This window comes from Anomalospiza imberbis, chromosome 19 (assembly GCF_031753505.1).
Source record: "Anomalospiza imberbis isolate Cuckoo-Finch-1a 21T00152 chromosome 19, ASM3175350v1, whole genome shotgun sequence".
NCBI classification, from domain to species: Eukaryota; Metazoa; Chordata; class Aves; order Passeriformes; family Viduidae; genus Anomalospiza; species Anomalospiza imberbis.
This window is the reverse complement of record NC_089699.1, coordinates 8,591,388-8,618,632: the sequence shown is the minus strand read 5'-3', so window position 1 is coordinate 8,618,632 and position 27,245 is coordinate 8,591,388. Positions and strand designations below refer to the sequence as shown.

Genomic DNA, 27,245 nt, shown 5'->3' with positions numbered 1-27,245 from the left:
TAAGTCCACATGACTCTTCAATAGGCACAACAAAGTTAAGATTTTCCCATTTCTGTATTAAAATTGCTTAGAAAAAGATCTAAGACCTAGAGATGGCTTTCTCCCAGATATACCACAAGTGCTTGATTATGTTTGCTGAGTTACAAATGCCAAGTTTAAAAGATTCCTTGATTCTGGTCTGTGACTGTATTAAAGCAGATGACTTCCAGGCAGGCACTGAATTTTCAGAATGTGTATATGTGATGGAGATGTCTATGAGGAGAAAAGGGGAGAGGAATAGTCTATAATTCCTCTCTTATTCCCATCTTCATCCCCCTCCTCTGCTGCGGTACACAAGAGCTGAGTACTAGCCCTTGCTTTAGTCATTCGGGGCACCCAGCTGCCTGTCACTGCTGGATTGGATAGTTTTCTGACACAAATCCCATCTTTTCTGGATGCACAGTCTGCTGCTCTTGCATAGACACTTTATATTGCCTTTTCTGTAGGCACCACTGCAAGGTAATGCAATCAAATTTAAATCTTTGGAGTTCCATCACACAGAAGGGGAAAAAAAAAAACCAACCACAAAAAAATCCCACCACCACCACCACCAAAAAAACACATTATCTAAACACACTGTTACTGTCACAGAAGTTGATTTGGATCTTAGAACCTCTGACAGATTCCAGGGCTGACAAGCACAAATAAATTCCGTTATGCCAAACTCCAAGCTAGGAGAAAGACCACCATCTCAAACCCTTATTCCATTAAGGTGGAAAGCAAGCACCAAAATCCAAGATTTTTTCCTGAATTTATTTATATGTAACAGACTAATTTCCTCCTCAGGACTCTATAAATCCTGATTTCCCTGCATTTTAACTTCATTCCATCCTTCACAAAGATAAGAAAAATGAAAGAGAAACCTGCATCAGAGGCACTGATTTCCCATCAGAGTGCAAAACAACACAGGGTTGGAGGAAGACACCACACTGAAGAAATGCTGTGGGGCTGTTTGTATGGGGTGTCCCCTTTTGCAGCCCCAGCTAAGGGGCAATGGATGATCTTCTTGAAGAACAACCCACACAAACCCAGCAGGGCAGAGAAGGCACTGAAAGCCCCACTGAGAGGTCCCCAGGTCACATTGAAGCCCATGGCAAGGACGAGACACGGCATTCCAGCCGCAAGCCCCGCTCCTGGCAGATCTCCCATCCGGGAGGGACAGAGCAGGGGGACTGCGGGACAGCTCCCCTTCCTCGCAGCCCGGGTGAGCCCCACCCTGGCACCCCGCGCTCCGCTCCCCGCGGCAGGGCTGGGCGGAGAGGAGGAGGCGGAGAAGAAGGAGGCGAAGGAGGCCGGTCTCGCCTCGCCTCCCCCTTCCCTCTCGCCGGTTTTCTTTGCAGCATTTCCATGCTAGAGGTCCCCACCGAGCTGCGGAGCGAGGATCTGCCTGGCTGCGCCGGGCCCTCTTCCTTCCTTTGTGCATCCCCCAGCCCTGTGCAAGCCGTGCCCCCCCGCCCCGGCCGCCACGTCCCCGCTGCATTCCCTCCTCCGGAGCCCCCCCCGGCCTTGGAGGCAGGAGGAAGCCGTCCCCCCGGGCACGCAGAGCCGGGGCAGCGGCCAGGCACCGGCTGCCACGTCGTGCCACCTCCTCCTTCCCGGCCCGGCCGGGGCACCGAGGCCGCATCCCCGCCCGCATCCCTGCCCGTATCCCCGCATCCATCCCGCTCCGCGGTTCGGAGGAGCCAGGGCCCCCTTCGGCGGATGCTGCGCGTCTCCCCGGGCCGCTGGTGCTAAATGCTGAGCGCCGACAGGATGGAGGAGTTTCAGAGCGAGGAAGAGGAGCCCTGGTACGACCAGCAGGACCTGGAGCAGGGTAAGGATGGGGGCACGCCGCAAGCTGCCAGGGATGGTGGGCCAGAGGATGCGCAGGCAAGAAAACGGGCAAACCCCGGGACGGGAGGCTGGGATACCTTCTCTCTGGACTGCTGTTTGGTTGGCAAAGCCAGCGCCTCATCCTGCAGCGGCAAATCTCGGCTCCGCTGCTCCAAACCACTGTCCTGGCTGAGGAAAGTTTAAAGCTGATGGATAGAGGCAGGGAGCCCAGAGCTGTCCTAAACACTAGGGCACTAAATAATTTTTTGTGTTACATCTTCAAGGAAGCTGGTTCCCCACAAAACTTGCTGCAGGCAGAATCAAACAGGGGTAGTTATGATGCTGCTTTTATTTCAGAATCGTCCAAGGTAGAGTAACCAGGCACTTTAGTTAGAAATTAATATATGGGAAATAATGTATTGCTAAGGATGCTGAAAGTCTGTCTCAAAAACTCTTGCTGTCCAAGCCCAAATCCAAAGGGATCATCAGCTTCTTAGTCACCTAATTGTTTCTGGCGATTTTTCCAATCAGCCATAATATCAGGAGAAATATGGGAGGAGAAGAAAAAAAAAAATCAAGGCCAAGTTTTGAACAGCAAAAGAAGCATTGTTAGAAGATAAACGTTCACTTTTGTAGTTTGCTTTGAAGTAACTATTCCTAGTTCAATGGAATGTTTATCCTAAGACTGGACGGTTGGTGTCTGTGAGTATTTGGAGCTTTTTTTTTTTTTTTTTCCTTATCTTAATATTTTGAGTCAACACACAGTAAGTAAATAACTGGAAGAAGTCCCATTTCAGGCCAGTGGCCCAGGAATGAACGGGACTGAGATGGCAATGCATAGCAAAAAATTATTCCTACCTGAACACAGTTCCCCTCCGGCATGTTGTGCTATAGGTACAGTTTTATATTTGCTTTTCCCAGCTGACTGTCAGCAGGGATGTGCAGTCCAGCCGCAGTGCCTCAGCCCACCATCTCTCCAGTACATTATGTCATGATTTGAAGTTTATACAACTTCAGCTGCAGGACAGGGGCCCAGCAAGGAATGATAACCAGCCCCCCAGGGGTTGTCACAGCTGGGCTTTAACCCAAATTTCTCAATTAACAGGAAGCAGTGGGATACTGGGCCCTGTTCTTTGAAACACAACACTCAAACAAAGCCAAGAGCATGGAGATGAAGCTATCAGCTGGATAAACAGTGCAGCCTTTGAATGCTCAGAAATTCACATTTCTGGGTGACGTCTTCCCATGGCTCACAAGGGGCCTGGGCACTGGTCCAGGGGTGGGATGTAGACTGAGGAACCGCAGAACTAGGGATGAATACAGGGAGTGTTGAACAACGTGGGACCAATTGATTTTTAGCGTTATCCCTGGTGTCAGGTTCATGAGTCAGCACTGGCACCGTACAGCTGGCTCACAACAATAAGAGCACCTTCCCACTGCAGGCCAGGTTCCCAGCTCTGTCCCAGCAGCCTAAAAACAGAATGACTGTCTCCAGATGATGGACTGAGGCTGGGTACAGGCTCCACTTTTGAGCACATACAGAACTGGAGGAAAACACACACTCAAAACAAAGCCCAGCTGTGGGTTTGCAGCCTCCTGTATATAAATAGGGTCTGCACAGGCTTGCACAAACTCAAGGAGAGATGTGGGAAGGCTTTAACTGGAATCAGCCAAATGGAAAGGTTCTACAGGGTAATTACAGCCGTAATTAATTTGCATGATGCACAAAGCATCACAAAGGACAGTGCTAGACTTTGTCCACATGCACTGTGCCTTTGCATGACACCCAGAGGTCTTTGGTGGCGGCACAGCCGTGGAGCCGTTGGTTTGGGAATGGGGGGTGGAAGCGCAGCACAAGACATCCAGTGTGGCACGATTAGAGGCATTACTAAGAGCACTGGCATGCCAAGAGCCCAGGGTCGCACAGAAACCCACGCCTGGCAGCAGTACCAAGAGGGCAGAGGACAAAAGCAGAGGCTTAAAGACCATTCCTTAGGAGCAAGGGTGGGAGAAACAAGAAACAATCCAAGCTAGGAGAGCAGAGAAGGTTCTTCCATGAACCAATTGGTTGCTGGGCCTTTATCATCATTTCACAGCATCATCAAATATTTATTACATTTACATCCAAAACTGTTTGCTAAGCAACAGATGGCTTAACTGGGAGCTCTGTGATGATTATGTTAATTAACCATTTTAGCACCAGAGTGGAAATCATGCCTCCAGCTCCACACCAAGCACCTGTTACTTTCTTCTTCATCCTCCATGAGCTTCACCTTGCCAAAGTAACTATTTTTTTCAAAATAATACATCCCAATCACTCATTCTTTCCCCTGAAGTGTCCACAGCAACAGAGTGCATCTACTACATGCTTTGGAAGCAGCAAGATCTGTTCCCTAGTCTCGAGGCCCTTCTAGCCTTGTTCAGATTAAGCCAGTGCCTTTCAGATGCCTTTACCTGTTTCCTGCACACTGTAACACTCTGTGGCTCAAGGCATTGTACCAGGATGCCTTAGCACACAGAAGCAGAGACTCAAGTCCCAGCCAGGACCCAGCAATGACATGGTAACAGCAGTGGTGTCCTGTGAGGTATCCTTTGCAATGATGTTCCCTCTGGGAAGGCTTTATGATTTGAGAAAAGTGGTAAAAATGGAGCTGCATTTCCCTCATACCATGACTTAACTTTTTGCTTTGTAAGCATGAAGAGATATCAGTGCTGCTTTGGTCCAGCCACCTTCTGTGGGCCAGGGAGTCTGTGCCTTTAAGTGTTAAAACCAGGATAAAATTCTGGTGAACCTTTCTCCAGCCATTGTGAATTGATGATGTGGCTACAGTTGCATCACATCCTGTGCACAGGGCTTACGTGCAGCCAGACCCCAAGAGAATGAATGAGCTAAAATTAGAGAGTCTGAGCTGTGGATAAGTGGAGGCACCTTTCCTGTTCATCAGGAGCATTTGTGTTTGGGAGGGCTGTGTGCCAACTCAGTTGCATCTGGATCCAAACAGACCCAGCAGCTCTGCCAGCCACTTCCAGCCTTCATCTCACCCGCAGCAATCTCACAAGATGAATCCTCCTTGCAGTCATGCCACTGCATTCCCTGATCTTCCCAGCCTCCCTATCCCCCTGCCAGCATTCAGGTCTCAGAGCAGAGTGCAACCCAAGAGGAGGCCTCTCAAAGCCACCCTTCTTATGGACCTAACCATAGCTTAAGGCACATGGGGGTTTCTCGGGGGTCCTGCATGGGGTCAGGAGTTGGACTTGATGATCCTGATGGGTGCCTTCTAACTCAGCACATGCTAGGATTCTATGTGTGGGATGATTTCTCCCATGTCAATGAACAGCCTCTCGCTGCTCTGAGATAGGCAGCAGGACCAGAGGGAGTGCAAAAACCAGCACATCACCTCATTGCCACTGAGAGACCAATTGTCCTCCAGGGCAGCCACAGAAACGTTTGGGCCAAACCATCTGCAATGCAGGCTTAGGACATTACACCTGTGACCTCTAAAGGTCTCCAGATTTAAGGATCTTTTTTAATTCCTCCTCCTCTTGCCAAGCATCTGATTGCTTGAGTACTAAGAAGGAAAATTACACAAGGTGCTGAGCTTGCACCACTCCCAACTCATCCGTGTAAAGACACAGGGTCACCAGTGCTCCAGTGACCAGATCCTGGCATTGGGGTAAGCCCAGGGGATCCATGCTGGCACCCACAAGCACCCACACCTGCACCACCCAGTCCAGAGCACTGCAATCCACTGTCAGCTTGCCCAAAGCATTCACTGCACAGGGGAGCTGGTGAAACTCATATTCTGTCCCTCATGAGGCAGGTATCCCAGCAGTCCAGGGACAAGGCACACACCTTGCCTGTCCTCCAGGAGCACAGCAGTTATCTACCCTCCCTCCCTCCCTCCATCCCTCCCTCCCCAGAGGCAAGCCAGAAGGACAGAGCTTTGCCTGCAGTAGCTGAGCCACTTATTTATTTAGCAGTGCAGTACAGCAGGTAGCTTATGGAAGTGGAAAGTTTTCAGTGGCTAATTGCTGAGCTGCTTAGGAATGACAAGAGGGACTAGAAAAGTCACAGGAGACAAGGAAATAAGATGACAGGTTAGTTTAAAGAAGTGATGAGAGATTCCAAATATGGTGGGGGGGAGGGAAGATTATATATAGATGTATTTTCCTAGAGTGAAAATTCCCCCGTTACATGAAGGCAGCAAGAAAAAAGGGCGCAAGAAAGCCAAAAAGGGGCCCAAGAAAGCACCACACAGCAACTTTCAGTGAGAGACTAGAAGCTCCTCTCCACATCTGCTGAGCCCAGGCACATAGTTCCAGCTGTGGGAGGGAGCAGAATTAGAGGAACTGCTGGAAAGGGAAAAGGGAAACAAAAAAAAAACTGAAAAAAAACCCACAAAAACAAAACAACAACAACAAAAAAAAAACCCCAAACAAAAAAAATCAGAGTTTTCCATATCTTCCATCCTGAAACAATTAGCTAACAGTGGCAATTCTCCTGGGCAAGGCCATGCACAAAGGATTTATGGTCTGGATCCTGAAGGACGTTTTCCCCCAGCAGCTCTGAGCCTGAGGGACTGTGAGCCAAGGCACCTGCCACCAACACCCTGCATGTGGAGCCTGTCCCCCCACCCCAGCATTTTCCAATCCTCTTTCTTTGCTCCTGTACCAGGCAGGGCTGGCTGGTGCCAGGGTGGATGCACTGACTCAGTGTGACAGGAAGGGACTACTTAGAGCAGTGACAGCACCAGGGTCCCATCCTGCTGAAAGCAGTGCCAGCACTCAGGATAAGGCACTGCTCACTCACTCCCGCACTCACACACTCTCTCCTTTCCCAAAAGGCTTTCCCAGAGCAGCACAGTGCTAAATTCCCACCTCATCTCGCTACAACAGATCTGTGTGCACGCATTAAACACAATTTCAGGGTTTCCAAAGCTTCTACTTAATCTGCCCAAAAATACTGTGTGATATGTGGGCCAAGAATTTAGGAAAATATCTCCAATACAAAATACCCCAAAGGAAGGAGACCAGATGTTACACAACTGCTGCTTTTTGCACAGCTGGGAATTTCAAAGGGATTTTATGTTGCAGTTTGTTTTTTGGTTTTTTTCCATGTGTATTTAACAAACAGTTATAAATCATCTCTCCAAAAAGTGACAGTTCTAATGGTTAAAACAGACTGTTCCTCTGCAGCTTTCTGGGAAGTTTCTGTAGTCTGTGCAGCTGCCCTGGCCCTGCTCACTTAATTTGCTTCCTCTCTAAAGAATTCAGACCTTCAAGTGTGTAATATCCAGGTCCATGCTTCTTGGCCCCTTCCAAATATGCAGCTGCAGCACCAGCAGTTGGAGCAAGGATGTGATCATGCCATCCTCCAAGTTTTCTTGGTCCACAAGGAAGCGTTGAGTCCTGGGAAGGCACCTGAACTGGGAGGCGGTGGCCAAGCACTAGTGTCTGCAGGAGGAGGCAGAGCAAGGAGCAGCACAGCACACCCCACGAGCCTGGGTCTTTGAAGCACAACTGTGTCAGGGACACTGGATTTGGTGTTGGGCCCCCAAAAGAAGAATTGCTCTGCGTCCTGCTCAGGCCTAGTGGTGGACCCAACATCATTTTGAGAGTACATCAAGTATTTCATCACTCCCTTTCCCTGCAAACTCAGACTGGAAGGCTACAGCCCTGTGTTCTTCCTGTGCAGCAGCACTGATCACTCATCTGAGGTCAGGATCTCTTCCCACACGGGCAGCATCTGCAGCCTGTGCCAATAGCCAGGCACAAGGCAGCTGGGCTGTGAGCTGAGCACCTGGAGGAACAGGGCTTCCTAAACTCCCCAGCTGCAGATGGGAAGGGAGCAGAAGTGGGGCAGCACCCTGCAAGGTGATACACTTTTCTTCAAAGTCAAGAAAAAGGGCTGCTGGAGAAGAGGTGGGCAGGTTTTTGGCGTTGCTGCAGAGGGTCAGGCTGTTCCCGCATTTAGCTGTAACACATGGGAGAAAGGTCTCTATACTGGTATGCCTCTGGACATAGGAGGTAGCAGACAGGAGTAACCAGCAGTGGCAGTGCTGGCAGGGTTCCTGGGGGCTGCTACAGCTGCAAACTGACAGTTGTGCTGGAATTGTTGCTCCCTGAGTGTCCTGAGTGTCCAAATCACTCAGAATCAGTGGTTCCACCTGCCTCCCTGTAGCAAGAGGGGAGCAAGGGCATCCGAGTCAGCTGGGAACAGCTCAGAGTAGGGGAATATGTTGTGTGAGCAGGAGCAGGACAGGAGAACTGACATGGTTGTGGCAGCCCTGCACTGTGGGAACCATCCCCTGCCACGTGAGCACGGTGACCTGTCCTTCACAGGGCGCCTTTGCTCGGGGCTTTGCACGTGCACAGCACTGTGCTGAGCACCCTGGTGCTCATCCTCCTTGTCCATCCTGGGTCACTTACAACCTCCTGTCACCAAAATACACAGGGTAGAGGAGTTTTGCCACATGGCAGCCATCCACATGCCTGTGTCTTTAGCTTTATAAAAGTAGAAGCCTTTATTCACAGTTTTCTGCAACCCAACATAATTAATTAGTTGGAGATTTGGTGCCCGGGGGAAGAGCGCACGCGGGAAAGCTCTGGCTCCCTTTCTCCCTCCTCTTTCTTTACTCCTTCTCTTCAATAGCCCTACTTGTATATATTTATTTAGGACATTCTGATCCAGGTGCACTATCAGAGCCTTGGAGCCACCAGTCACCAAGCTCATTCAAGCCATTTTAGCCTATAAGGCAAACACAGGCACTGAGGCCGTTTAGATAAGAGAACAGCAGGAAAAGATGCAGATGGGCCCTCAGCCATGGTCTAATAACATCCTCTGTGTTCTCATGCTCTAAGAACTTGGCAAAAGGCACAGCAATTGCTGTGGGCACAGGGATGGGACTGCTCTGTGTGTGTTTGTAGAGACACAGCTCATAAGCAGAGGTGACCATCCTGGCTCTCAAGTATTAATATACAGGGGAGAATTTGGAGTGCAGGATGATAAGAGGGAAGAAAGATAAGGCATAAATTAAAAAGTCTGGTGAGCATCTGAGAAGAATAAAGAAGAGCTGATAGGGGAAATATCAAATAGAACTGAAAAATATAGAAGGTAAAGAATGGAGCAGTAGGTGCTGAAAGAGCTGGAGGACAGCACAGTACAGACAGTGTGTCCCTGAGCCCTCTGTCAGGGATTTCCACTCCTTGGTGATGCCACTTTTGCCATGGGGGGCTCAAGATACCATGGAAGGAGCTGTTCTCAGTGCACTGGGCTTGCCTTGACCCACTGCCAAACACCCCTCTGCCACCACCTGAGCTCCCCCACCAGAGACACTTGCACAGCCAAAGGCAGTACAGGAGCACGTAATAGATTACACAAGAGAAAGAAAAGGGGAAAAAAAACCCAAACCAAGCAGGAAATCCAGCAAATCTCATTAGGGTAACAAAAATGCTAGTGTGACCAACATGTGCTCAGCCAAGCAAGAGCCACAGTTCAAAAGGAGAAGGAAGAGGAGGAGGAGGAGGCGGCTGTGCTGCCAGGGGCTTAGCCACCCTGACTGCTCTCACCCAGCCCTAACAGAGGCTTTTCCCCACCTGCTTCACTGGGGCTATTTTACAAAGTAAGCCCTGCCTTTGTGGAACACACCACTAGACCAAAATAGAAGATCCTCCCCAAAAACACACAGAACACCAAGTGCAAAGCTGAACTGAGCAGCAATGTCTGGGTTACATCAGTGTAAAAGCAATGAGGAATTCACATTTCAGCAGTAACACTGGTGACTCTCTGGAAGCTCTGGCTGGCAGTAAGTGATATACAAAAGCTGATCTTCATTGTAATATACCCAGACAGCACAATGCCTTGCAACTATGAAGAAAAATAAATGAGTAGCAAGTATACCCTATCCCAGGGTAAACCAGCAGAGCATCATTCATTTAGACTTTGAAAGGAATAATTGCACCCACCCTTGACTTTAAGTACCCATGTGTAATGGAGCAGACAGCAAATGCCATTAAATTAAACGTCAACAGCATTAAACATCAGTTCTTAACTCTCAATGTACCCCATCCATCAACTCACAAGCACCCTGAGCTTCCTCCAGAGACCTCCCCACCCTCCTCCCTGCTCTTCAGCAGATGCATTCACCATGTGCAGCACAGGACACAGCAGCCCTTTCCACAGCCCCACATTTAGGAAGGGGCCACAAGTGATTCCTTTATACATGCTCAGCTGAAAAGGACCTGCAAATCCATAAACACTTGCTCATCTATGTCACACAGCAAAGGACTTCTGTGCCCCCTGCAAGCTGCTGGCTTTGCAGGACAGGGACAGGGCTGGTTTATTAAAGGTGAGGAACCAAGTGCAGCAGACCCAGTGTGTTCTGTCACAGCCTAAACATGAGAATCCTTCACTGCAAGAGAGATCACAGGGGGAAGTCCAAAGCAGCTGCACCAGATGGTGGCTTCCTCCAGAAAGCTGCATTTATGAAGAGCATCTGAACAGCTACCAGATCATCATCGAGCCAAGAGCAGCCAAAACCTGCCTGGCACCAGGCTCTCCCAGAGTCACAACCAGGAGATGCTGAAGGGAAGAAACTCCTCCAGAGGGCTGTGGCAGAGTACTCTGCTCAAACAGATGCAGGCCAGCACTGGAAAGACAGAAACAGCTCCAAATCCTCTTTGAGCCTCGCTGCAAGGCTGGGGAAGCATCCAGCTCTGCCACAGCCCCATGCAGGGAATATTTGCCTGTGCCAGCACTGCCCACAGGATGCTGCCATGAGGGAATAGCCTGCAGTTTGTCCCTCAGCCTCTTTCCATCAAAGGCAACCTGCTACAGCTTTTGGATCGGGATGGGTTTTTTTCAAGTTTCCTCAGTGGCACAGAGGTAGCAGAATTATTGCTGGGCTGCTATTGCTGATCTCTGCAGCTCCAGGATGGTGGCTCCTTGATGTTCTGCCCAGCTCTGCTCCTCTGCTTGGATTCAGCTCCTGTTCCCTTCCCACCATATGGTCTCTCTTCTCATCCACACCCTCCTTGCTAAGAGGCCTTTCCCATCGAAGCTTTCAGAGAAATGCAGCCTCCAACACTCCCTCCCCTGCTTCACAGACACAGCCCTTTGTCTGGGGACACGGCATGTCTCGTTGGCTGGTGTTAATTAGAAGGGTCACGTCAGTGCTTGCAGTACAGGGAGCCAGAGGGCGCCAGGCTGGTGCTGCCCGGGACAGTTTGCATCCATACTTCTCTCCTGATAGGATTTGGCAGCATTAAGACCCCATTTTTGAAGCTGAGCATTGGCCATTTCACAGTGGTGCCTTCAGCACAGGCAGGATGTGGAGGGATGGGCACATCGAGCAGACACACAGCACTTTATTTCTCCTCCTGCATCCAGAGGGGAGGGGGAAGGGAGGCATCAGCATGTCTGCTAAATTAGGGCAAGTCCTTCAGCACTGGCTGGCTGATCTGACAGTGGAGAAGCAAAGAGGAATACAAAAAATTGTGGGAAAACCATAGTACTATATAGAAAGGATTCCTGAATTCCTAAATAGTTATTTTTCTCCCTCAAACAAGTTGGTGAAATTTCACATTCAACCTCAGGTTTCCAAGGCCCCTGTGGAGAGGAGCTGTGTGCTCCCTCAGCCTATGCAGAGCCACAGTTACTACAAAGATCAAGAGGGATCTGGTCTAAAGACGACATTAAAGCACTTCCACAGCATCCCCCCCTCCCCCCAGCCCCATAAGCTGGGGGGACCAACAGGTGGGGAAGAGGACTCAGGCACAAGGGGGTGAATGAGACAGGATTACCAAGGATGCTTTGGCTGGCAGGCAGAGAGTGAGGGAGTGTGTGTGACAATGACTGGGACAGTTAAAAGACACTGAAAGAAGCAATTCCCCCATGTCCTTCAAGCCTGGAGTCTCCCAGGCCCTTATGCTCAAAATGGAAAGGCACCATTTCCTCCTCAGAGCCAAGCCCCATTCTTTCCTCTTTCCCACTCATCCCCAAACACTGCCCATTTCCCCCATTAAATTATTGCTGACAGAGCCCTTTAAATTACAATGCAGGATCTTGCACTGCCTAATCCACTTAACTCAACCCCAGCTGATTAAATTGGATGCCATATGGTGGGAGAGCACTGGTGTAATCCACAGGGACGGGGACACACTTGACTCATTACCTGGAGCACAGCACGGAGCCCTCTCACTCCACACCTCCACATCGGGGCCCTGCTTGCTGCCAGGGATGTGATCTCCAAGGTGCCACTCTCCAGGAACATCACAGACTCTGGCAAGGTGGTGCTGACATTAAACACAGTTCCAAGCAGCTTAAAGGCACAAATTATCCTTCATCTCTGCTGGCATCTGGCTGTTCCCCCAGCCCCAGCTGGTGTAGCAAACACTCGGGTCTCCCAAGGGCACTTTATAAACTAGGGAAATTTGGTGCTTGGAAAAACCCAAAGAGGTGGAGGAGGTCTGTCCACGGGGAAACGTGCCAATAACTTGATTGCAGGGAGAGCTGCGACTGCAGCCCTCAGACTGGGTCACTGTGCAACGAAGAGGATTATAATTAAAAAGGTCACAGCCCTTTTAATAATAACACCCTGCAATGCAGGGCACAGCTGGAGAGCACATTCCCATGGAAAGGGGAGATTCGAGGACATACTGAGCAGCTGTTAGCACCACCACATCTGGGGAGCCAGCAGAAAGAAACACAGGCAACACACAAACTGGTAACATATCAGCACATCTCACAGCACAGCATCATCCATCAGGAAAGCCCCATCCCAGGCACTGACAGCACTGCTGCTCACCCCCTGGCAAGGAGGGTGTTGACCTCGTGTTCAAGGTCAGCGTGAGCCTCATTTTGTGATGTGTGAGAGGTCAGGGCTTTCCCAGGCTCAGAATGCATCTCAAGAGTCCTGGTTCCCCTTCTTCTTGTCTTAGTGACCAAACGTCCCTCTTTCCCAATCAACTGCATGACCAAATGAACCACTGAAGAAAATTATAGCTACTCTGAGTCCTGGCAAAGCCTTTTCAGAACACATCATTAGATGCAGACTAGAGGGGAGCATTACAACAGGCTAAGGAAATGCCAGGGCAGGAGACCCAGGTCCCCTCACACCCTGCAGGATTGTCACTCCTCAATTACCTACAGCTGCATGATAATCACACCAAAGAAAGAAAGAGCAGTAATGCACACCAGGACCTGTTTCCTTACCTTTTGGAAGGATTAGGGTCAGATTTTCACTCTACCATTCTAAGAGCTGCTACCTCTAGAAGCACCAAGAAAAATGAAACCCACCTGCTCATAGTCAGGTTTTAAGAAGACAACCAATTCCTGTGAAAGCAAAGGGATGTTCTCAGAGCCAACTGTGCTGTCTCAGCCTCACAAACAGCATCACCTGTGTGCTCAAGCTTTGGCCAACACAGGATTCACAGGGCCTGGAGGCTTTTCCTTTTCCCAGCAGCAAAACTAGCATTTTCAACTGACCACACTCTCAACATCTATTTTCCCTGCATTTCTCCTAAAGTCCAACTATTTCAGTAGCTTCCTAAGGGCGTTTAGAGGTGGCAGAGAGTGAACACGAAGTAGCTTGTCCTTTCCCTGGAGCTGCCCCAAGGAAAGAGCCTTGGATTTAGCTACTGCAGTGCTGCCAGGGCAGCACATCTGGGAGGTGCCCCCAGCCCCCTCGGGCCACGCTGGGTTTTATTACTCCTGTCAGTCTATTAGTGGGTGATGGATGGAGGCTGACAGGGAAGGCAAGGCACTCCCTTCGTTAGAGATAATAATGTAATTTAGAGAGAATCCCCAAGGCCCTGCAGAGCTTTACCAACCCTTTGCTCCATTCTGACGGGTGCTGAGCCCTTCTCAGCGATAGGGGATGGAGATGCTGAGCACCTGCCACAGCCCAGATCCTGGGCTGATGCTGGTTATAGGGTGCAGGGGGTGCAGGAGGGTTTTGCAGCCAGCAAAGCACTAAATTGTCTTTGCATGGAGGAGCTGCAGAGTCCTGAGCTCGGCCTCCCCTTGCTCCTGCAGCCCAGCAAGACAAGAGGCCAGATCCTGTATGTTCTGTGAACATACATCCAGGTCAAAACGTGCCAGTAAAACCAATGCCATGAAAAATGTGCTGCTGTGCTCGGTGTGGGGTCATTTTTTGGGGTGGGGGGAGATCCCACCACACCCAGACATGGAGCTGTGAGAACTGCAGCAGCTTTGTCCCTCTGCTTTTCAGACTTACACTTGGCTGCAGAGCTGGGGAAGACACTGCTGGAGCGAAACAAAGAGCTGGAGGACTCCCTGCAGCAGATGTATGCCACCAACGAGGAGCAAGTGCAGGAGATTGAGGTAGGGACACAGTCGGGACAGGGGTGGGGACAGGGGCTGCTTGGCCACCGCTGTCACCCAAGGGCGAAGGTGGGAAAGGGGCACTTCCAGCAGTGCCAGCAGCTCAGATGCCAGCAGAAAGGCAGGGATGTACCGTGGGGCATGGAAGTTGAAGTATCTTCTGGAAGTGCCTGAGGCAGGACAGATTAAGGTTTGTTTGAGTTTTAAAGTCTGTTGATGGATTAAAGCTCATCCCAGCCCTGGAGAGGGTCTCATTCCTTTATTAACTGGCATTTCCCCTTTTCTCACATCCTCACTCCCTGACCAGATATGCACACCAGATTTTGGCACCAGGCTGCATCTGGGTCACGTTTGGCCTTCCCCTGCACATCCATCAGCCTTCACACTCGCTTCTCTCTGTTCTCTGCAGCTTTTCCTTGATCCCAGAGATTCAGAATTGCATTTGCTCCCAGCTGGCCCCTCGGCACCCCCATAACACAGCCCCTTTGTTAGAGGCATAAAATAGCTCTTTCTCCAAGAGCTGCAATCTAAACCCCCATTTCAAGCATCCTGTGGGGTCAGGGCAGTATTTCTGAGAGCTCACAGAACTGATCTTAGAGGCTTAAACCTGCTGTGCCTGGGAGGGTTTTCATCCACTGGAAACCTTCTAGGGATCTGTGAGTTTAAAAAGACTGGACACCCTCGACATAAAGGGACACAGGGCAGAGGAGGTCTGCCAGTTCACAAGAGCATCACATGATGCTGCAGGGATCAGACAGCTGATGTTTGAGAGAACTAGTGGGTGGATTTAGCCATTCCCTCTCCAGCAGCCCATCAGAAGCACATCCACCATAGGATCTGGAATCTGGCCCCAGCTGAGAGTGAGCACCTGAGTAGATGCCCCTCTCCTAGTCCTCCCAGGATAAGATTTTGCAATAGCAAACTTACAGAAAAGGGTGTGCAAATCCACAGAAACCACAGGTCTCCTCATATTTCATGGACTCAGAGTTTTAGCCTGAATCCCAAGGCAACACAGCTTCTGCAATCGATCGGTCAGACGATCCAGTAACCAAGTGGCCAATTTCAGTCAACTTTCAGTCCCAGGGATATCAGCTTTCTTTGGTACTGGGAATTAAAAAGCAGCTGAATAGAGAGAGATAGAGTTTAGTGCCCTTCACAGAGGGCAGAGGAAGTTCAATTGTATTTTAGACACAAAAATATTTACACTGGTCGGGGGGATGAATATTTTATCTCTGGAAGAGGCTTCAACCAGGCAGAGCCACAGAACACATTGTCAGAGGAAGCAAAGGCTGTAGGAATTTCTGCTTGTGAAAAAAACTGTTTTTTGGATGTGGAGTGTTCATGCTTCACTTTTCCTTGCAGTACCTGACCAAGCAGCTGGAGATGCTGCGGCAGATGAACGAACAGCACGCGAAAGTCTACGAGCAGTTGGACCTGACAGCGCGGGACCTGGAGCTGGCTAACCAGAAGCTCGTGATGGAAAGCAAGACTTCCCAACAGAAGATCCAGTGGTACAGCCCCCCCTGGATCTTCAAGATCCAAGAGCCTTCAGCTCACCTTTCCCCTGCCCCTAAGTGCAGCCTCTCATTGCTATTTGAGCCATTCTCTTTTGTATCAGCCAACTTTTGCAGATGTTTAGAACACAAGTGTGTTGCAATAATGCTAGTTAGCAGGGATCAGCCACAGCACAGACATCCCTAGGATGGGGGCTGGATAAAGGAGTGTCTGAAGCTACCTGGAGAGAGGCACAGCAGCCTCTCCTCAGATGCTTTTCCTTGGAGATAAGGCACATAATCCTATCAGGGAGATCCCCAGCACACAGCCCTGAAGAAACACTAGGCACAGATCCAGCAACTCATGAAACCCTGGCTAGTCCATGCTGAAACACCAGTTTATCAATATTATTTCTTTTCTAAAACAAGCCCATGATCAAGGTCATCCCTGGAAACAACAGCCTAAGCCATGTCCTTGTAATGCAGCATCACAAACAACTGTGTGGAGAAGGAATTTCTGAGTGGAGTGTTTTACAAACTATCTGTAGACAGAACAAAACAAAATCTCTGCCCAGTCCCTGTGTTTCTCTACAAGATAAACAAAAGGAATAGATGCTTGTTTTAAGTGCAGAGATGTTTCAGGAGAGTGTTTATGTCCCAGAGATGACTTTTTCAGCCAACTGATTTGAGGACAGAAGGACTCAAATCAATCCCCCTGTCCCTTTTTCATAACCAACCCCATTCAAGAGTGACCACACAGAGAAAGACCAACAAAAAATAAGTGCTGTCATGATCCCAGGGCACATGCTAGAAACTGAAAGCACCTTCCCTAGACTGGATTTCTCTGTAGAAAACAAACACCTTTTAGGAACCTGTAGCACCTGATTTCTCACCTGTGCTCCCTCCTCTCTCTGCAGCTTGACAGAAACCATCGAGGGGCTGCAGAACCAGGTGGAGGAGCTGCAGAAGCAGGTGGAGGAAATGCGGAGCTTGGAGCAGCTCCGCATCCGGAGGGAGAAGAGGGAGCGGCGCCGAACCATCCACACCTTCCCCTGCCTTAAAGAGCTGTGCTCCAGCCCCAGGTACAGAGTCTTAGCTGTGGCAACCCCTCCAAACTGCTCCCCACAAACAGGGGAGGCAGTGGGTGAGCCCCTCTGGGGGTGCACAGAAACCTCTCAGACACAGAGGTTGGGCATCAGAGCCTGAAACCCCCAGCTGGAGCTGAAGGGAGGATGTTCCTCTCACCAACCCACCTGCCTACGGTGGTGTTGGCAAGGCAGAGCCTTCATGATCTCAGCACAGTGATACTTCCCTTCCCAAACCAGCACAGCCCATTTTCCCTTTCCAGCTGCCTTCCAGCACAGCACCAGCACCTCTGGCTCACTGAAACCTGTTGAGATGGTGCATTTTGTGCTGCATGACTCCAGCACTCCCTAGGAACACCAGTCACACACGCAGATACACCATGTGCTGCCAGGTTCTGTACAAACACCTTCAGCACTACTGCAGCCTTAATCCTCTCAAAACCCGGCCACTGTGTTAATTCACTGACCTCACGAGGACATTTCTTGCTCAGCTTTGTCCACAAAAGAGGGTTCTTTAAATAGATAAGCAATCAATAAACTTTGTAACTGAAAGCATCCTCTGCCAGAGGATATGAACCAAAGACATTTTCACTGCAGCAGCAATGTTAATCAGGCCATAACGTGACCCCCAGCAAAATCCACTTAATGTCCGTGTGGTTCTTTTCCCCCCAGTCCCCCAATCCCACTCTCCCCCCTACCACAGGACCTTGGGCCCCCTTGCAGCTCCACAGCTGGCTCTGAAGGTCAGGCTGCCCTTCAGTGCCTTGAAATCTGTTCAATACCCCCCACCACAGCCGTGCCTCCCAGGGGAAGCCATGGAGCTTGCACTTTTCCAATCTGTTCTAAACAAAGAGGATGCCATGGGTGCTTCACTGAGGAGGAAAACCCAAATTCCTGAAGAGAAGGAAGAAGTGCTTGTTATCACTTCCCAGGCAATGAAGGAGAGGCCCCTCTATCAAAAATCTCTCTCTGCCTTGCCATGTAAATCTTCCCTCACTCCCTCTAGAGCACCTCCCGGACACATGTGCTTCAGAGTTTTGGCTGGGTGGGTCTGGGGTTGTTGTCATATGCAGTGGGTAGTTGGTGAACTCCATGGTGCAGAGAGCAGCTGATGGATCTAGCAGGAAAAATCCAAAGCCACCTACTTTCAGCTCAGACTGGTAGCACTTGAGCATTCATTCTTGCTTCACCTGCAATGCTGGTGGCTTGTCTGTTAACCAGATGTGTCTTTTACCTTTTAGGATCCCATTGTCCTCCTGTCTTTTATTGCTGCTGTCCAATAAAACTGCAAGTTCTGTGGGACAGAGATTTGCCTGTGTGTCCAGAAGAGACACCTTGTGGTCTCCTGGCACATGGAGAAGGCACATCTCACTCCATGAGCTCATGTCCTTTTTGGACATCAGTGGAACTATTTACATAACAATAAAACACAAATCCCTCATGGGTCACACTGCTTGGTCAGACTCTCTCAAGCATCTTTCTCCTCTTTCAGGTATGAGGATGCGTTCCAGGTCCACAGCTCTTCCACAGAATTCAACCAGAAGCCGCTGGAGAGGGAGAACGAGCGTCTCCAAGCCATGGTGAACTCTCTAAGATCCCAGGTGAACCAGGAGAAGCAGCGGAAAGAGAGGGTGGAGCGCGAGTACACCTCGGTTATCCAGGAGTACTCGGACCTGGAGCAGCGGGTGTGCGAGATGGAGAACTGCAAACTGCGCATCAAGGAGCTGGAGGCAGAGCTCCTGGAGCTGCAGCAGATGAAACAAGTCAAGAAGTACCTGCTCAGCAGAGAGGACAACCTGTCCGAAGCCCTCCTTGAGCCGCTGAACAATGCCCCAGAAGCAGATTACATCGACCTGTCTGAGGAGGAGGGAGGGAAAAGCCACGGAACATCCATGACCCCTTCCCCAAACCACCCGGTGCGGAAAAGCTGCAGCGACACGGCCCTGAACGCCATCGTGACCAAGGACGCCGTGAGCCGGCACGAGGGCAATTACACCTTGCACGCCAACAACGTGCGCAAGCGGGGCATGTCCATCCTGCGCGAGGTGGACGAGCAGTACCACGCCCTGCTGGAGAAGTACGAGGAGCTCCTCAGCAAGTGCCGGCAGCACAAGGACAGCGTGCGCCACACGGGAGTCCAGACCTCCCGGCCCATCTCCCGCGACAGCTCCTTCAGGGACTTCCGAGGAGAGGGGCACGAGCTGGAAGAGCGGAAAACCATGGAAAAGACCATCAGCAAACACGTGGAGGCTGTGGACAAGCGACTGGAGCAGAGCCAGCCAGAGTACAAGGCTCTTTTTAAGGAGATCTTCTCCCGCATCCAGAAAACAAAAGCAGACATCAACGCCACAAAGGTGAAAAACAAGAGCAGCAAATGAGTCCTGGCTCTCCGCAGCTCCCACGTGCAATTGCAACGGCCACGTCTTCTCTTGAGCCCCAGGAAATGCCACGTGGCCCCTCTGTTTGAAGGCTCGAGAGGTCTGCAAGCAAGAGAATGTCACAGGGACCCAACTCACTTTCTTAAGCTTAGGCTCTGGACAACCCATTGGGACAATTGTACATTGTAGTTAGAGGATTCAGAAACCACATGACGGATCTCTGCATGAGTTACTGCCGCTGCCAGACATCACAACAGAAATGTAAACCCTACCATGAAAGAAAAGAAACCAGTCTCCCTCTCCACCCTTTTTCAGCTTGTCCTACAGCCCAATTATCTGCAAGCAAAAGCCTGGATGTCCTCCAGCATCCTGCCACAGCTGGAGTACAGCGCCTCAAAGTAAAACAGAAAGCCATCACAACTTTAGGGCTGCCCCAGCACAGCAGCCCAGTCCTCCAGTTAGGTTTTATGGCTGAGAACCTATGCTTGAACCCAAGAGACTTCTATCTCTGCCTTCCCCAAAGGGCAGCATGGTCTTGCTATTTAAGCCATTCTCTAATCAGTCAGGTTTTTCAGCTCTTTACAATGCAAGCTTATTGCAACTGGAAAAACTTGAAGAGAAACATAAGACTGATTGTTCCATCTCCATCAGCGTCACTCAGTGTTTCAGTCCACACTCTTCAGACCTTGCAGGCATATGGGATTTACTCGCTTTAAGTCTGCCCTGGTATTTCAGCCCAGGTGAAGCACCATGCCTGGTAGGAACTTGGTGCCCAGGGCTTTCCCATAGCGAGACAAGAAGTGCTATTACAGTATCAGAGACACACTTTCATCTCACGGTCTGGGTACCAGCTCTCTATGCTGAGCTCTTCAAGAGGTCATTGTCCCATTGTAGCAAATTCCTTAAAAACAGCTTGCATGGGCTTAAAACTGACTCCCAGGGACTCGCACACAAGCCAGGGGATGCAGCATCTCCCAGGTCAGGAGTCTGGCCCTGGCAGTAGCACGGATCACACATCACCCCTCACTCCTGCTCCAAACATCTCCCCAGCCACAAGGACAGATTTCAGCTTCCTGTTGAAAATAATTTTTCTTGGCTGAGACACTGTCGCCTCTCATGTTCCAGTTCCCTTTCCAGCACTGAAATCTCCTCACTTTGGCTTCCACAGACATGCAAACACGCAGCCAAAAGGCCACTGCAGTCTCAGGAATCACCAGTTTCCAGCTTCCAGCTTCCATGAACTAGATGATGACCTTGTACAGTCAGATGCATTTTAGGCAGAGAAGCAGCATCTCACTACAGCTTAGGCAACACCCTGAGCATTGAGCCACAAAACCCAGCAGTTCAGTGTAAGCAACCTGCTCTGTACCCGCCTGGAGCAACCATCAGCTACATCTGGATTCTCTTTTCACCAGCTTACATCCCAGAATCTTGAGTCAACAGCTGGAACCTTTGCAACATTGAGAGAAAGAAATGCGAATATGGCTTTGGAAGGGGAAGACTGTTCAAATGGAATTATCCCCTACATCCAGGGCTTTGATGCTACAAGGAGCAACCTTTCTTTCACTCCCCGTGGAATTAATGCAGAAAACCCCCCAAAAACACCCTGTTTTGTTAAGCTGAGTACCACAGAGGTAAGTTGGCAGGAGTGTGATGTGCAAACCACCCCTGCTCCAGAGGTCTCCTCCTCAAAACCACCAACTGCTCTTCTCTTCCACACTCTGCATTCCAGGTGCCCCACAGCCCCGGACGCATCAGGAGCTGCATGCACAGCTGTGGCTACCAGCTCTGTAACAGTATGGAGAACCTTCATGCCTTATTTATTTATAATGGAAAGCAGTTGTCTAATAAAATAAAATAAATAAAAATGAACAACAACAGCAAGAGAAGCATTGTTGATTTCCTGGGAGTGTTCATCACCCGTTGACTTGGCACTTGCAGCGGTGTTGGTTTAAGCCAGGCGGTGTTTGCCCTACGGTGTGGGAAGGGAATCACCCTCACTCTCTGTTTTAAACAATCCCATGTGGATCAGCATCACAGTTAAGTGCACAACACATTAAATATATTTTTTAATGCTCTATTCTCCTCTAAATACAGAGAAACACCAATTTTCTCACAGCACTTACAGTTCTTTTTACTTTTAACAACAGCACAGGAGTTAATTCTTTGATTTTCATGTACAATTTGGGTCGAGAAAGTGCTTCAGGCACCCTTGCAGAAAGGAAAGAGAATATGCTGAACTATTCTGCTGCATTATTTATATAACACACATTTTTGTGCACTTGGACTGCCAATGCTGCCATGCGATCAAACCTCTCTTTTGTCAGCGCTGAAGTCTCTGTAAAACCACACAATTTCTAAGCTCCCAATTCAAATCCTATTTTTCTTTTGACCTTTTTTGCAAACCACAAATCCAAAAATGACTGATGTAAGTAACATGATCTTAGTACTTGGCTTGACAAAGGCACAGCTGCCATGTATCAGCAGCATGTTCAGCAAAGTGCTGAGGGCAATTTTCTTCTGCCTCCAAAAATATTAGTGGCCATATATACATGTCCTGATTGACTGTGTGAGTCAGAGTCACTTGATTCCTGCCTTAAGTGAGGCTTTCCGTGATAAGAGGAGGAGAAAATAAGCATCTTCTGGCCTTTTGTGCCACCTTTGATCTAAACTTTTCCAATTGCTTTTGGAACACCAAGGAAAGCTGTAAAACTCCACTGAGAGGGAACAGGAGAGTGCTGAGCAACCACTCTGCCAGAGAAGCTGGTGTAACAGAGAGCAGCAGCTGCTTAACAGCACACCCTCATGGTTCATGACAGAAAGGAAAATTCCTGCATGCAATCAAAATGGATGAGGAAAAGTATGATGTCACAGGAAATAATTCCTAATTTCAGAATTTGGCAAAGTCAGTGACCGTGTTCAGCTCACAGCATTAAGATCAATAAGGGCACAGCTTGTCAACTGTCTGGTTCCATGCTGAATTTGAAAGCTGGCATTTAGACACGTGCAGTTCCATCAGATCTGGCCTGGCTTCTCACCAGCTGGAATAACACTTCAGAAGGGCACCTGTTGTTATAAACAGGGAGGGGCCACTGGAAGCACAAATTCAAGGGATTTACAGAGCGTGAGCTCCCCACAGGAAGGATTTGGCATCTTCCCTCCCTTACAGCAACTGAGACCCTCTGGAAGGCCCCTCAAAGCCCTGAGGGACTTTGCTCATACATTAACAGCCTGTTCCCTCACTCACACAAGGAGTGACTGCATCCTTGGACTCCTCAGCCTTTCCCTCAGGTTTCTGGGATGGCTCTTGACAGCTTTTGCTCACCAGTGACCACCAAGGGGCTGAGGTGGCTTCCTCAGCCAGGACCAGTGACATAGCAGTTCATTTCTCCAGCAGGAATGCCAAAGGTTTGGCTCTCTTGGCTCACACCAAAGTCAGACCTTGCCATCCCAAGCCCTGCCTGACAGGGAGAGCAGTTTCCAACCATCCAAGCAGAGATCACCCAGCTTTTTACCAAGGTTCTAAGGACCAACGATGAAGCAAAACCAGACAAATGTCCTTTTAGATTGGTCTGGTTTCACCTGTGTGACCTTCCAGCTCCTTTCCCAGCCCCTCTGTGGCACTGTCCTTGGAGGGTGTTCCTGCACAACAACCCGCAGACACGTTTGACAACAGCTGGTAAATGAGTATTGTACCCATCCCTCTGGCTACAAATCCCAAATATTTACCTGTTCCCTGTTAGAAATTAAGGTCACCAGATGGCACGGTTCGCCTCTGACAGCTCTGGGCTTCTTCCTTAGAGCATTTTGTTTTCAGCTGAGTTTGGACAAGGGCAGTGGAGCCAAACAAGGACTCTGAAGTTCGATTAAAGCAAAGTGAGCAGCCCTCGGTGGCCCTGAGCTGCTCAGCTGCAGCCAGGGCAGAGAACCATCCATGTTCAGGACCTGCTCCCTCCACAGGACTTTAAAAAGCATTGTCTGGATGGAACTCGGCTCAGATCAGCCACACAGTCTGCATCGGCTTCTGAACACCCATTTTGGCTTCACCCACAGTTTTAAATAAGAGATTGTCAGCTCCTGTCAAAACACCAGAGCAAATGACAGCCCGGCCCTGCCTATGCATTTTCCTGCTGCCAGGAATAGCAATCCCTGCCCCTCTGGAACACACACCCTTCTTGTCAAGCCAGCCTGACAGCTCCAACAAGAGTAAAAGCTGAAGGATTTCCACAACTGCTTCACTCCCCTGCATCCCACATCCACCGCTGCTGTATCAGCATTCAAAGAAATAACTGTGTATCTATACGTGTGTGTTTGTATGTAACTCGTTAGCGCTCTTGAGAGGATAAACATGTGAAACCTGAAGCACTCCAGGCGCAAAAACGACACAAGACATTAAAAAAGCTGTTTGTATTTTCACTTTCAGCACTGGCCACCACGCAGGCCTGGGACGCACAGGAGCCCTGACCTCCCTCATGCCCCAGTGCCCCCGGGACGCCCCGCGTGCCCCTCTCTTGGCACCTGCCATTATCGCTGCAGACACCTCCCCGCCCCACAGACCCCCAGCACGGGCACCACACGCTCAAGATCCATCCCCACATCCCAAAAAGAGCCCCTCTACCCGCCTAAACCGCGCCCTTGCTCCCGCCGCCCCGCCCCGGAACGCGGCGCGCGGCCGCCGTTTCCGCGGGGACGCCTGGCGAGAGAGCACCACGGGGGCCAACATGGCGGCGCACACGCTGCGGGGCCTGTGTCGGCCGCGGCCGGGGCTGGCGCTTCTGTGCGCCCGGTTCTCGCAGCGGGCCGCCGCCGGCACCGAATACCGGAGCTCTCACAGCCTGGACAAGCTGTACCCTCCGCGGCAGGACGGAGCCGCCGCCCGCACGCCGGTCAGAGGGGCGGGGGGAAAGAGGAAGACGGCGAGGGATGGTGTCTGGGCGTGGTTTATTGAATGATTGACAGCGGGGCGGGGGGGTTATGGCATGGGGCTGGTGGGCGGAGTCATAGCGAGGGGCGGTGCCAGTTGGGTGGGCGGGGTCACGGGGCGGGGCTTGGCGTTGCTTTGGCTGTGGTGGGCGTGGCGCCGCGGAAGGGGCGGGGCTGCCGCTGGTGGGCGGGGCTGGCGCTGGTGGGCGGGGCCGGGGCCGGGGCCGGGGCCGGGGCCGGGGCCGGGGCCGGGGCCGGGGCCGGGGCCGGGGCCGGGGCCGGGGCCGGGGGCCGGGGCCGGGGGCCGGTCCGTGCTCCCGGTCGGGCGGGACCCCAGGGACCCCCCAGCCTCCGGGGCGCCCCGACACCGCCCTCGATGTGTCTTCCAGGAGGAGCTGCAGCCGCCCGCCCTCGACATCCCCATGGGTGAGGCCCCCCCGCCCAGCACACCCGTGCCGGGAGCCGAGCAGCCTCCCCGGGCGCCGAGTCCGTGCTCCGCGCTCGGCCCCGTCCCGGCTCGGCCCCGTCCCGGCTCAGCCCCTGCCCCTCTCTTCCAGCTCGCCTGACCGTGTCCTACAGCCGGAGCAGCGGGCCCGGCGGGCAGAACGTTAATAAAGGTGAGGAACAGCTTCTCCCTTGGAAAAATCACCATTTTCGGTTGTTTTTCTCTACCATGTGGCAAAATATTGAGAACCTGAAGTTCATTGAAGCTTACTTTTCATTGTCACCACCCTGCATTTTAACACAAGTTCTGAGTGTTCAGAGTCTCTATCGCTGGAGACCAGCGATCACACGTGTGATGCTCCTAGGAACACTTACAGGGATCATTCCTGCTACAGGTGCCACAAGGAACACCACCTCTATCCATAGATCAAATATAACAGAGCCTACTGGATTCTGAAAGTTCACTCTGCAATAAATTCTCAGCTTAACTCAAATAAAATTAAAATACTGCCTGTTCTGCCATTAAAAATGAGGTAGGCAATGGCTGGCAATAAATTCGGTGGTGTCTAGAAAGGCAAATACCACGACAGGTACAAGTTTGTCTTGTAGAGTGGTGTGTAAAAATGCAGCGAGAAAAGAATTGTGACCTTTCAGGAAATTCATCATGGAATCATCCCATGTTGAAAGCCAGCAGGGATCAGGCTGAATTGTCTCATAAATCTGGGGAAGGCAGGCTGTGACATGGAAACAAGGACCCTGTTTTTCCTCCCAGTGAATTCCAAGGCAGAGGTTCGGTTCCACCTGGCATCGGCCGACTGGATTCCCGAAGCTGTGAGACAAAAAATGGCTCTGATGGTACCAACCCTCCCCTTCCAGCCACGGTTTCAGTGTCTCAGTGTCGGAACATGACAGTTCCAACGAGGTTTCAGTGGTCATGTCATGCTTTCCCATCCCTTCAGCACAGGAATAAGATCAACCGGGCTGGTGAGTTGATTGTGACCTCGGAGGAGAGTCGCTACCAAATGAGGAATCTGGCGATTTGTCTGGAAAAAATCCGGACCATGGTCACGGAGGCCATCGAGAAACCCAAGGTGGTGTCTAAGGAGACAGCGCAGAAACTCATAGAGAGGTATCTTCATTAAAACGCTCTTCATTTGGGTTCAGGCTGTCACGTTACACAATTTAGTTTGCAGCATTTTTAAACAACTTTGGTCATACTCCTTGAAATTTCCTTTTTTAAGGAGTGTCACTGATCCAATAGATTTTAGCTGCTTTGCTGGGTAATATCCCCAGAACAAGGACTGTTTTTTTCTATCTGAGGATATTTGTTAGTTCATCACATCTCAAAAGTTGAATATTTAAATGCTTTCTTTGTACACTGAGGGATCTTTTGATTTTGTTTTAGGGTGGAAAAAATGAACCGTGAACGGCTAAGACAGAAAAAAATACACTCAACTATAAAACAGAGCAGGAAGGCAGATTTCGACTGAGAACAGCAGGGATCCGAGCCCTTGGCATTCCATCTTCCTAAAGAAGTGGTGTTGGCAGCTGTTGATGATGCTAAACTCATGAGCTGTATTGAATAAAAACAGCCTGAACGTGTAAATAAAAATATTTAACATCTTCTTCTGTAGCCAGTGATACACTGTGATGGCCTGCCAATCATTTTCAGAATAATTATTGTTCCCATTTGAGAGGAACTAAAACTTCTCATTTTTGTCAGTCACTCCTTTTTTTTTAATGTTCTTTGTGTTCTTCAAGCAGCTTTGCTCCATCAGAGCACCCTCTTCTGCTGAACACAAAGCTATTGTAGATTTTTGGGGAAAGAAAGGGAAGAGTAAAAGCAGTCTCAACAACACATCTAAGCAGAAAATAGAATCTTAAAGCATTAAGTTTGGAAAATACCTCAAGGATCATCAAGTCCATCCACTGTATCTTTCCTTCCATTGTTTCCACTGTTTCCTTCCACAGTATCCACTGTTTCCTTCCTTCTATTTCCTTCCTTTCAGCTTTATTCCTTTTGTTGATTTTTTATCTAACCAAAGCACATAATTTAGTTAAGCTAAAGCCACATTAGGAATTTGGCAGAAATCTCAACAGCAGGAGACAGCGCCCACCCTGGAGTGCAGGAGGCTTCCAGCCTTTCAAGTGGGACACCAGAATCCTTTGGATGAATCCTCCAGGCTCCTTCCTTAGTGGACCCTGTTTAAGGAGAATGAAGCTCTGTGGTGTGATGTGTTTCACCACTGCCAAGTGGGGCTCAAAGAAATCAAAATTACCCGTTTTTTGCTGTTTGGCAGGGCCCCAGTGGCCTAATGGATAAGGCACTGGCCTTCTGAGTCAGGGATTGTGGGTTTCAGTCCCACCTGGGGTGGGGAGAGGTGGATCTGTTTTAGGAAAACCCAAATAAGAAAGAGAAGTCATCCCTGGGGTTTATTTTGGGGCACATGGAGATATCAGGGCTCTGCTCCAAAGCTCCTTTGGAAGTGGAGCTTTGAGCTCCCCCCTGACAGAATATTTCCATCTGCAAAAACAGCGTTCAAAGCCCACATCCTCCCCAAATGGAATGCTGGGGGGATGCAGGAGCACTCCAGTGCATCCTGACATCCCACAAAGCCCGCCCTGGCCTCTGCACCTGGCTCAGCACCAGGAGCAGACACCTCATTTCACATTTTCCTCCACCGCAAGCTTTTCTGCAAGGAGTCACTGAATCATTCAGGGTGGAAAA

At 50.2% G+C, this 27,245-nt stretch overlaps 2 protein-coding genes across 2 annotated transcripts; both read left to right on the top strand.

Moving 5' to 3' along the window:
* The first annotated feature begins 1,350 nt into the window (after nucleotides 1-1,350).
* Nucleotides 1,351-21,028, top strand: CDR2L (cerebellar degeneration related protein 2 like). Its single transcript, XM_068209527.1, has 5 exons — nucleotides 1,351-1,852; nucleotides 14,082-14,194; nucleotides 15,557-15,705; nucleotides 16,605-16,769; nucleotides 18,265-21,028. The coding sequence occupies exons 1-5, from the start codon at nucleotides 1,774-1,776 to the stop codon at nucleotides 19,148-19,150; spliced, it is 1,392 nt and encodes a 463-aa protein (XP_068065628.1). The 5' UTR covers nucleotides 1,351-1,773; the 3' UTR covers nucleotides 19,151-21,028.
* A 2,817-nt stretch (nucleotides 21,029-23,845) lies between these two features.
* MRPL58 (mitochondrial ribosomal protein L58) lies at nucleotides 23,846-26,141 on the top strand. Its single transcript, XM_068209535.1, has 6 exons — nucleotides 23,846-24,036; nucleotides 24,463-24,499; nucleotides 24,631-24,690; nucleotides 25,290-25,372; nucleotides 25,477-25,646; nucleotides 25,923-26,141. Exons 1-6 carry the CDS (start codon nucleotides 23,872-23,874, stop codon nucleotides 26,005-26,007), a joined length of 600 nt encoding a protein of 199 aa, XP_068065636.1. The 5' UTR covers nucleotides 23,846-23,871; the 3' UTR covers nucleotides 26,008-26,141.
* Nucleotides 26,142-27,245: the final 1,104 nt, after the last annotated feature.

Bases quoted from the DNA above. Each gene is read 5' to 3' on its own strand.
- MRPL58 (XM_068209535.1), top strand. From the start codon at position 23,872: ATGGCGGCGCACACGCTGCGGGGCCTGTGTCGGCCGCGGCCGGGGCTG. The intron at 24,037-24,462 runs GTCAGAGGGGCG...TGTGTCTTCCAG, and splicing joins GAGCCGCCGCCCGCACGCCG to GAGGAGCTGCAGCCGCCCGC. The intron at 24,691-25,289 runs GTGAGGAACAGC...TTTTCCTCCCAG, and splicing joins CGGGCAGAACGTTAATAAAG to TGAATTCCAAGGCAGAGGTT.
- CDR2L (XM_068209527.1), top strand. From the start codon at position 1,774: ATGCTGAGCGCCGACAGGATGGAGGAGTTTCAGAGCGAGGAAGAGGAG. The intron at 15,706-16,604 runs GTACAGCCCCCC...CTCTCTCTGCAG, and splicing joins TCCCAACAGAAGATCCAGTG to CTTGACAGAAACCATCGAGG. The intron at 16,770-18,264 runs GTACAGAGTCTT...CTCCTCTTTCAG, and splicing joins GAGCTGTGCTCCAGCCCCAG to GTATGAGGATGCGTTCCAGG.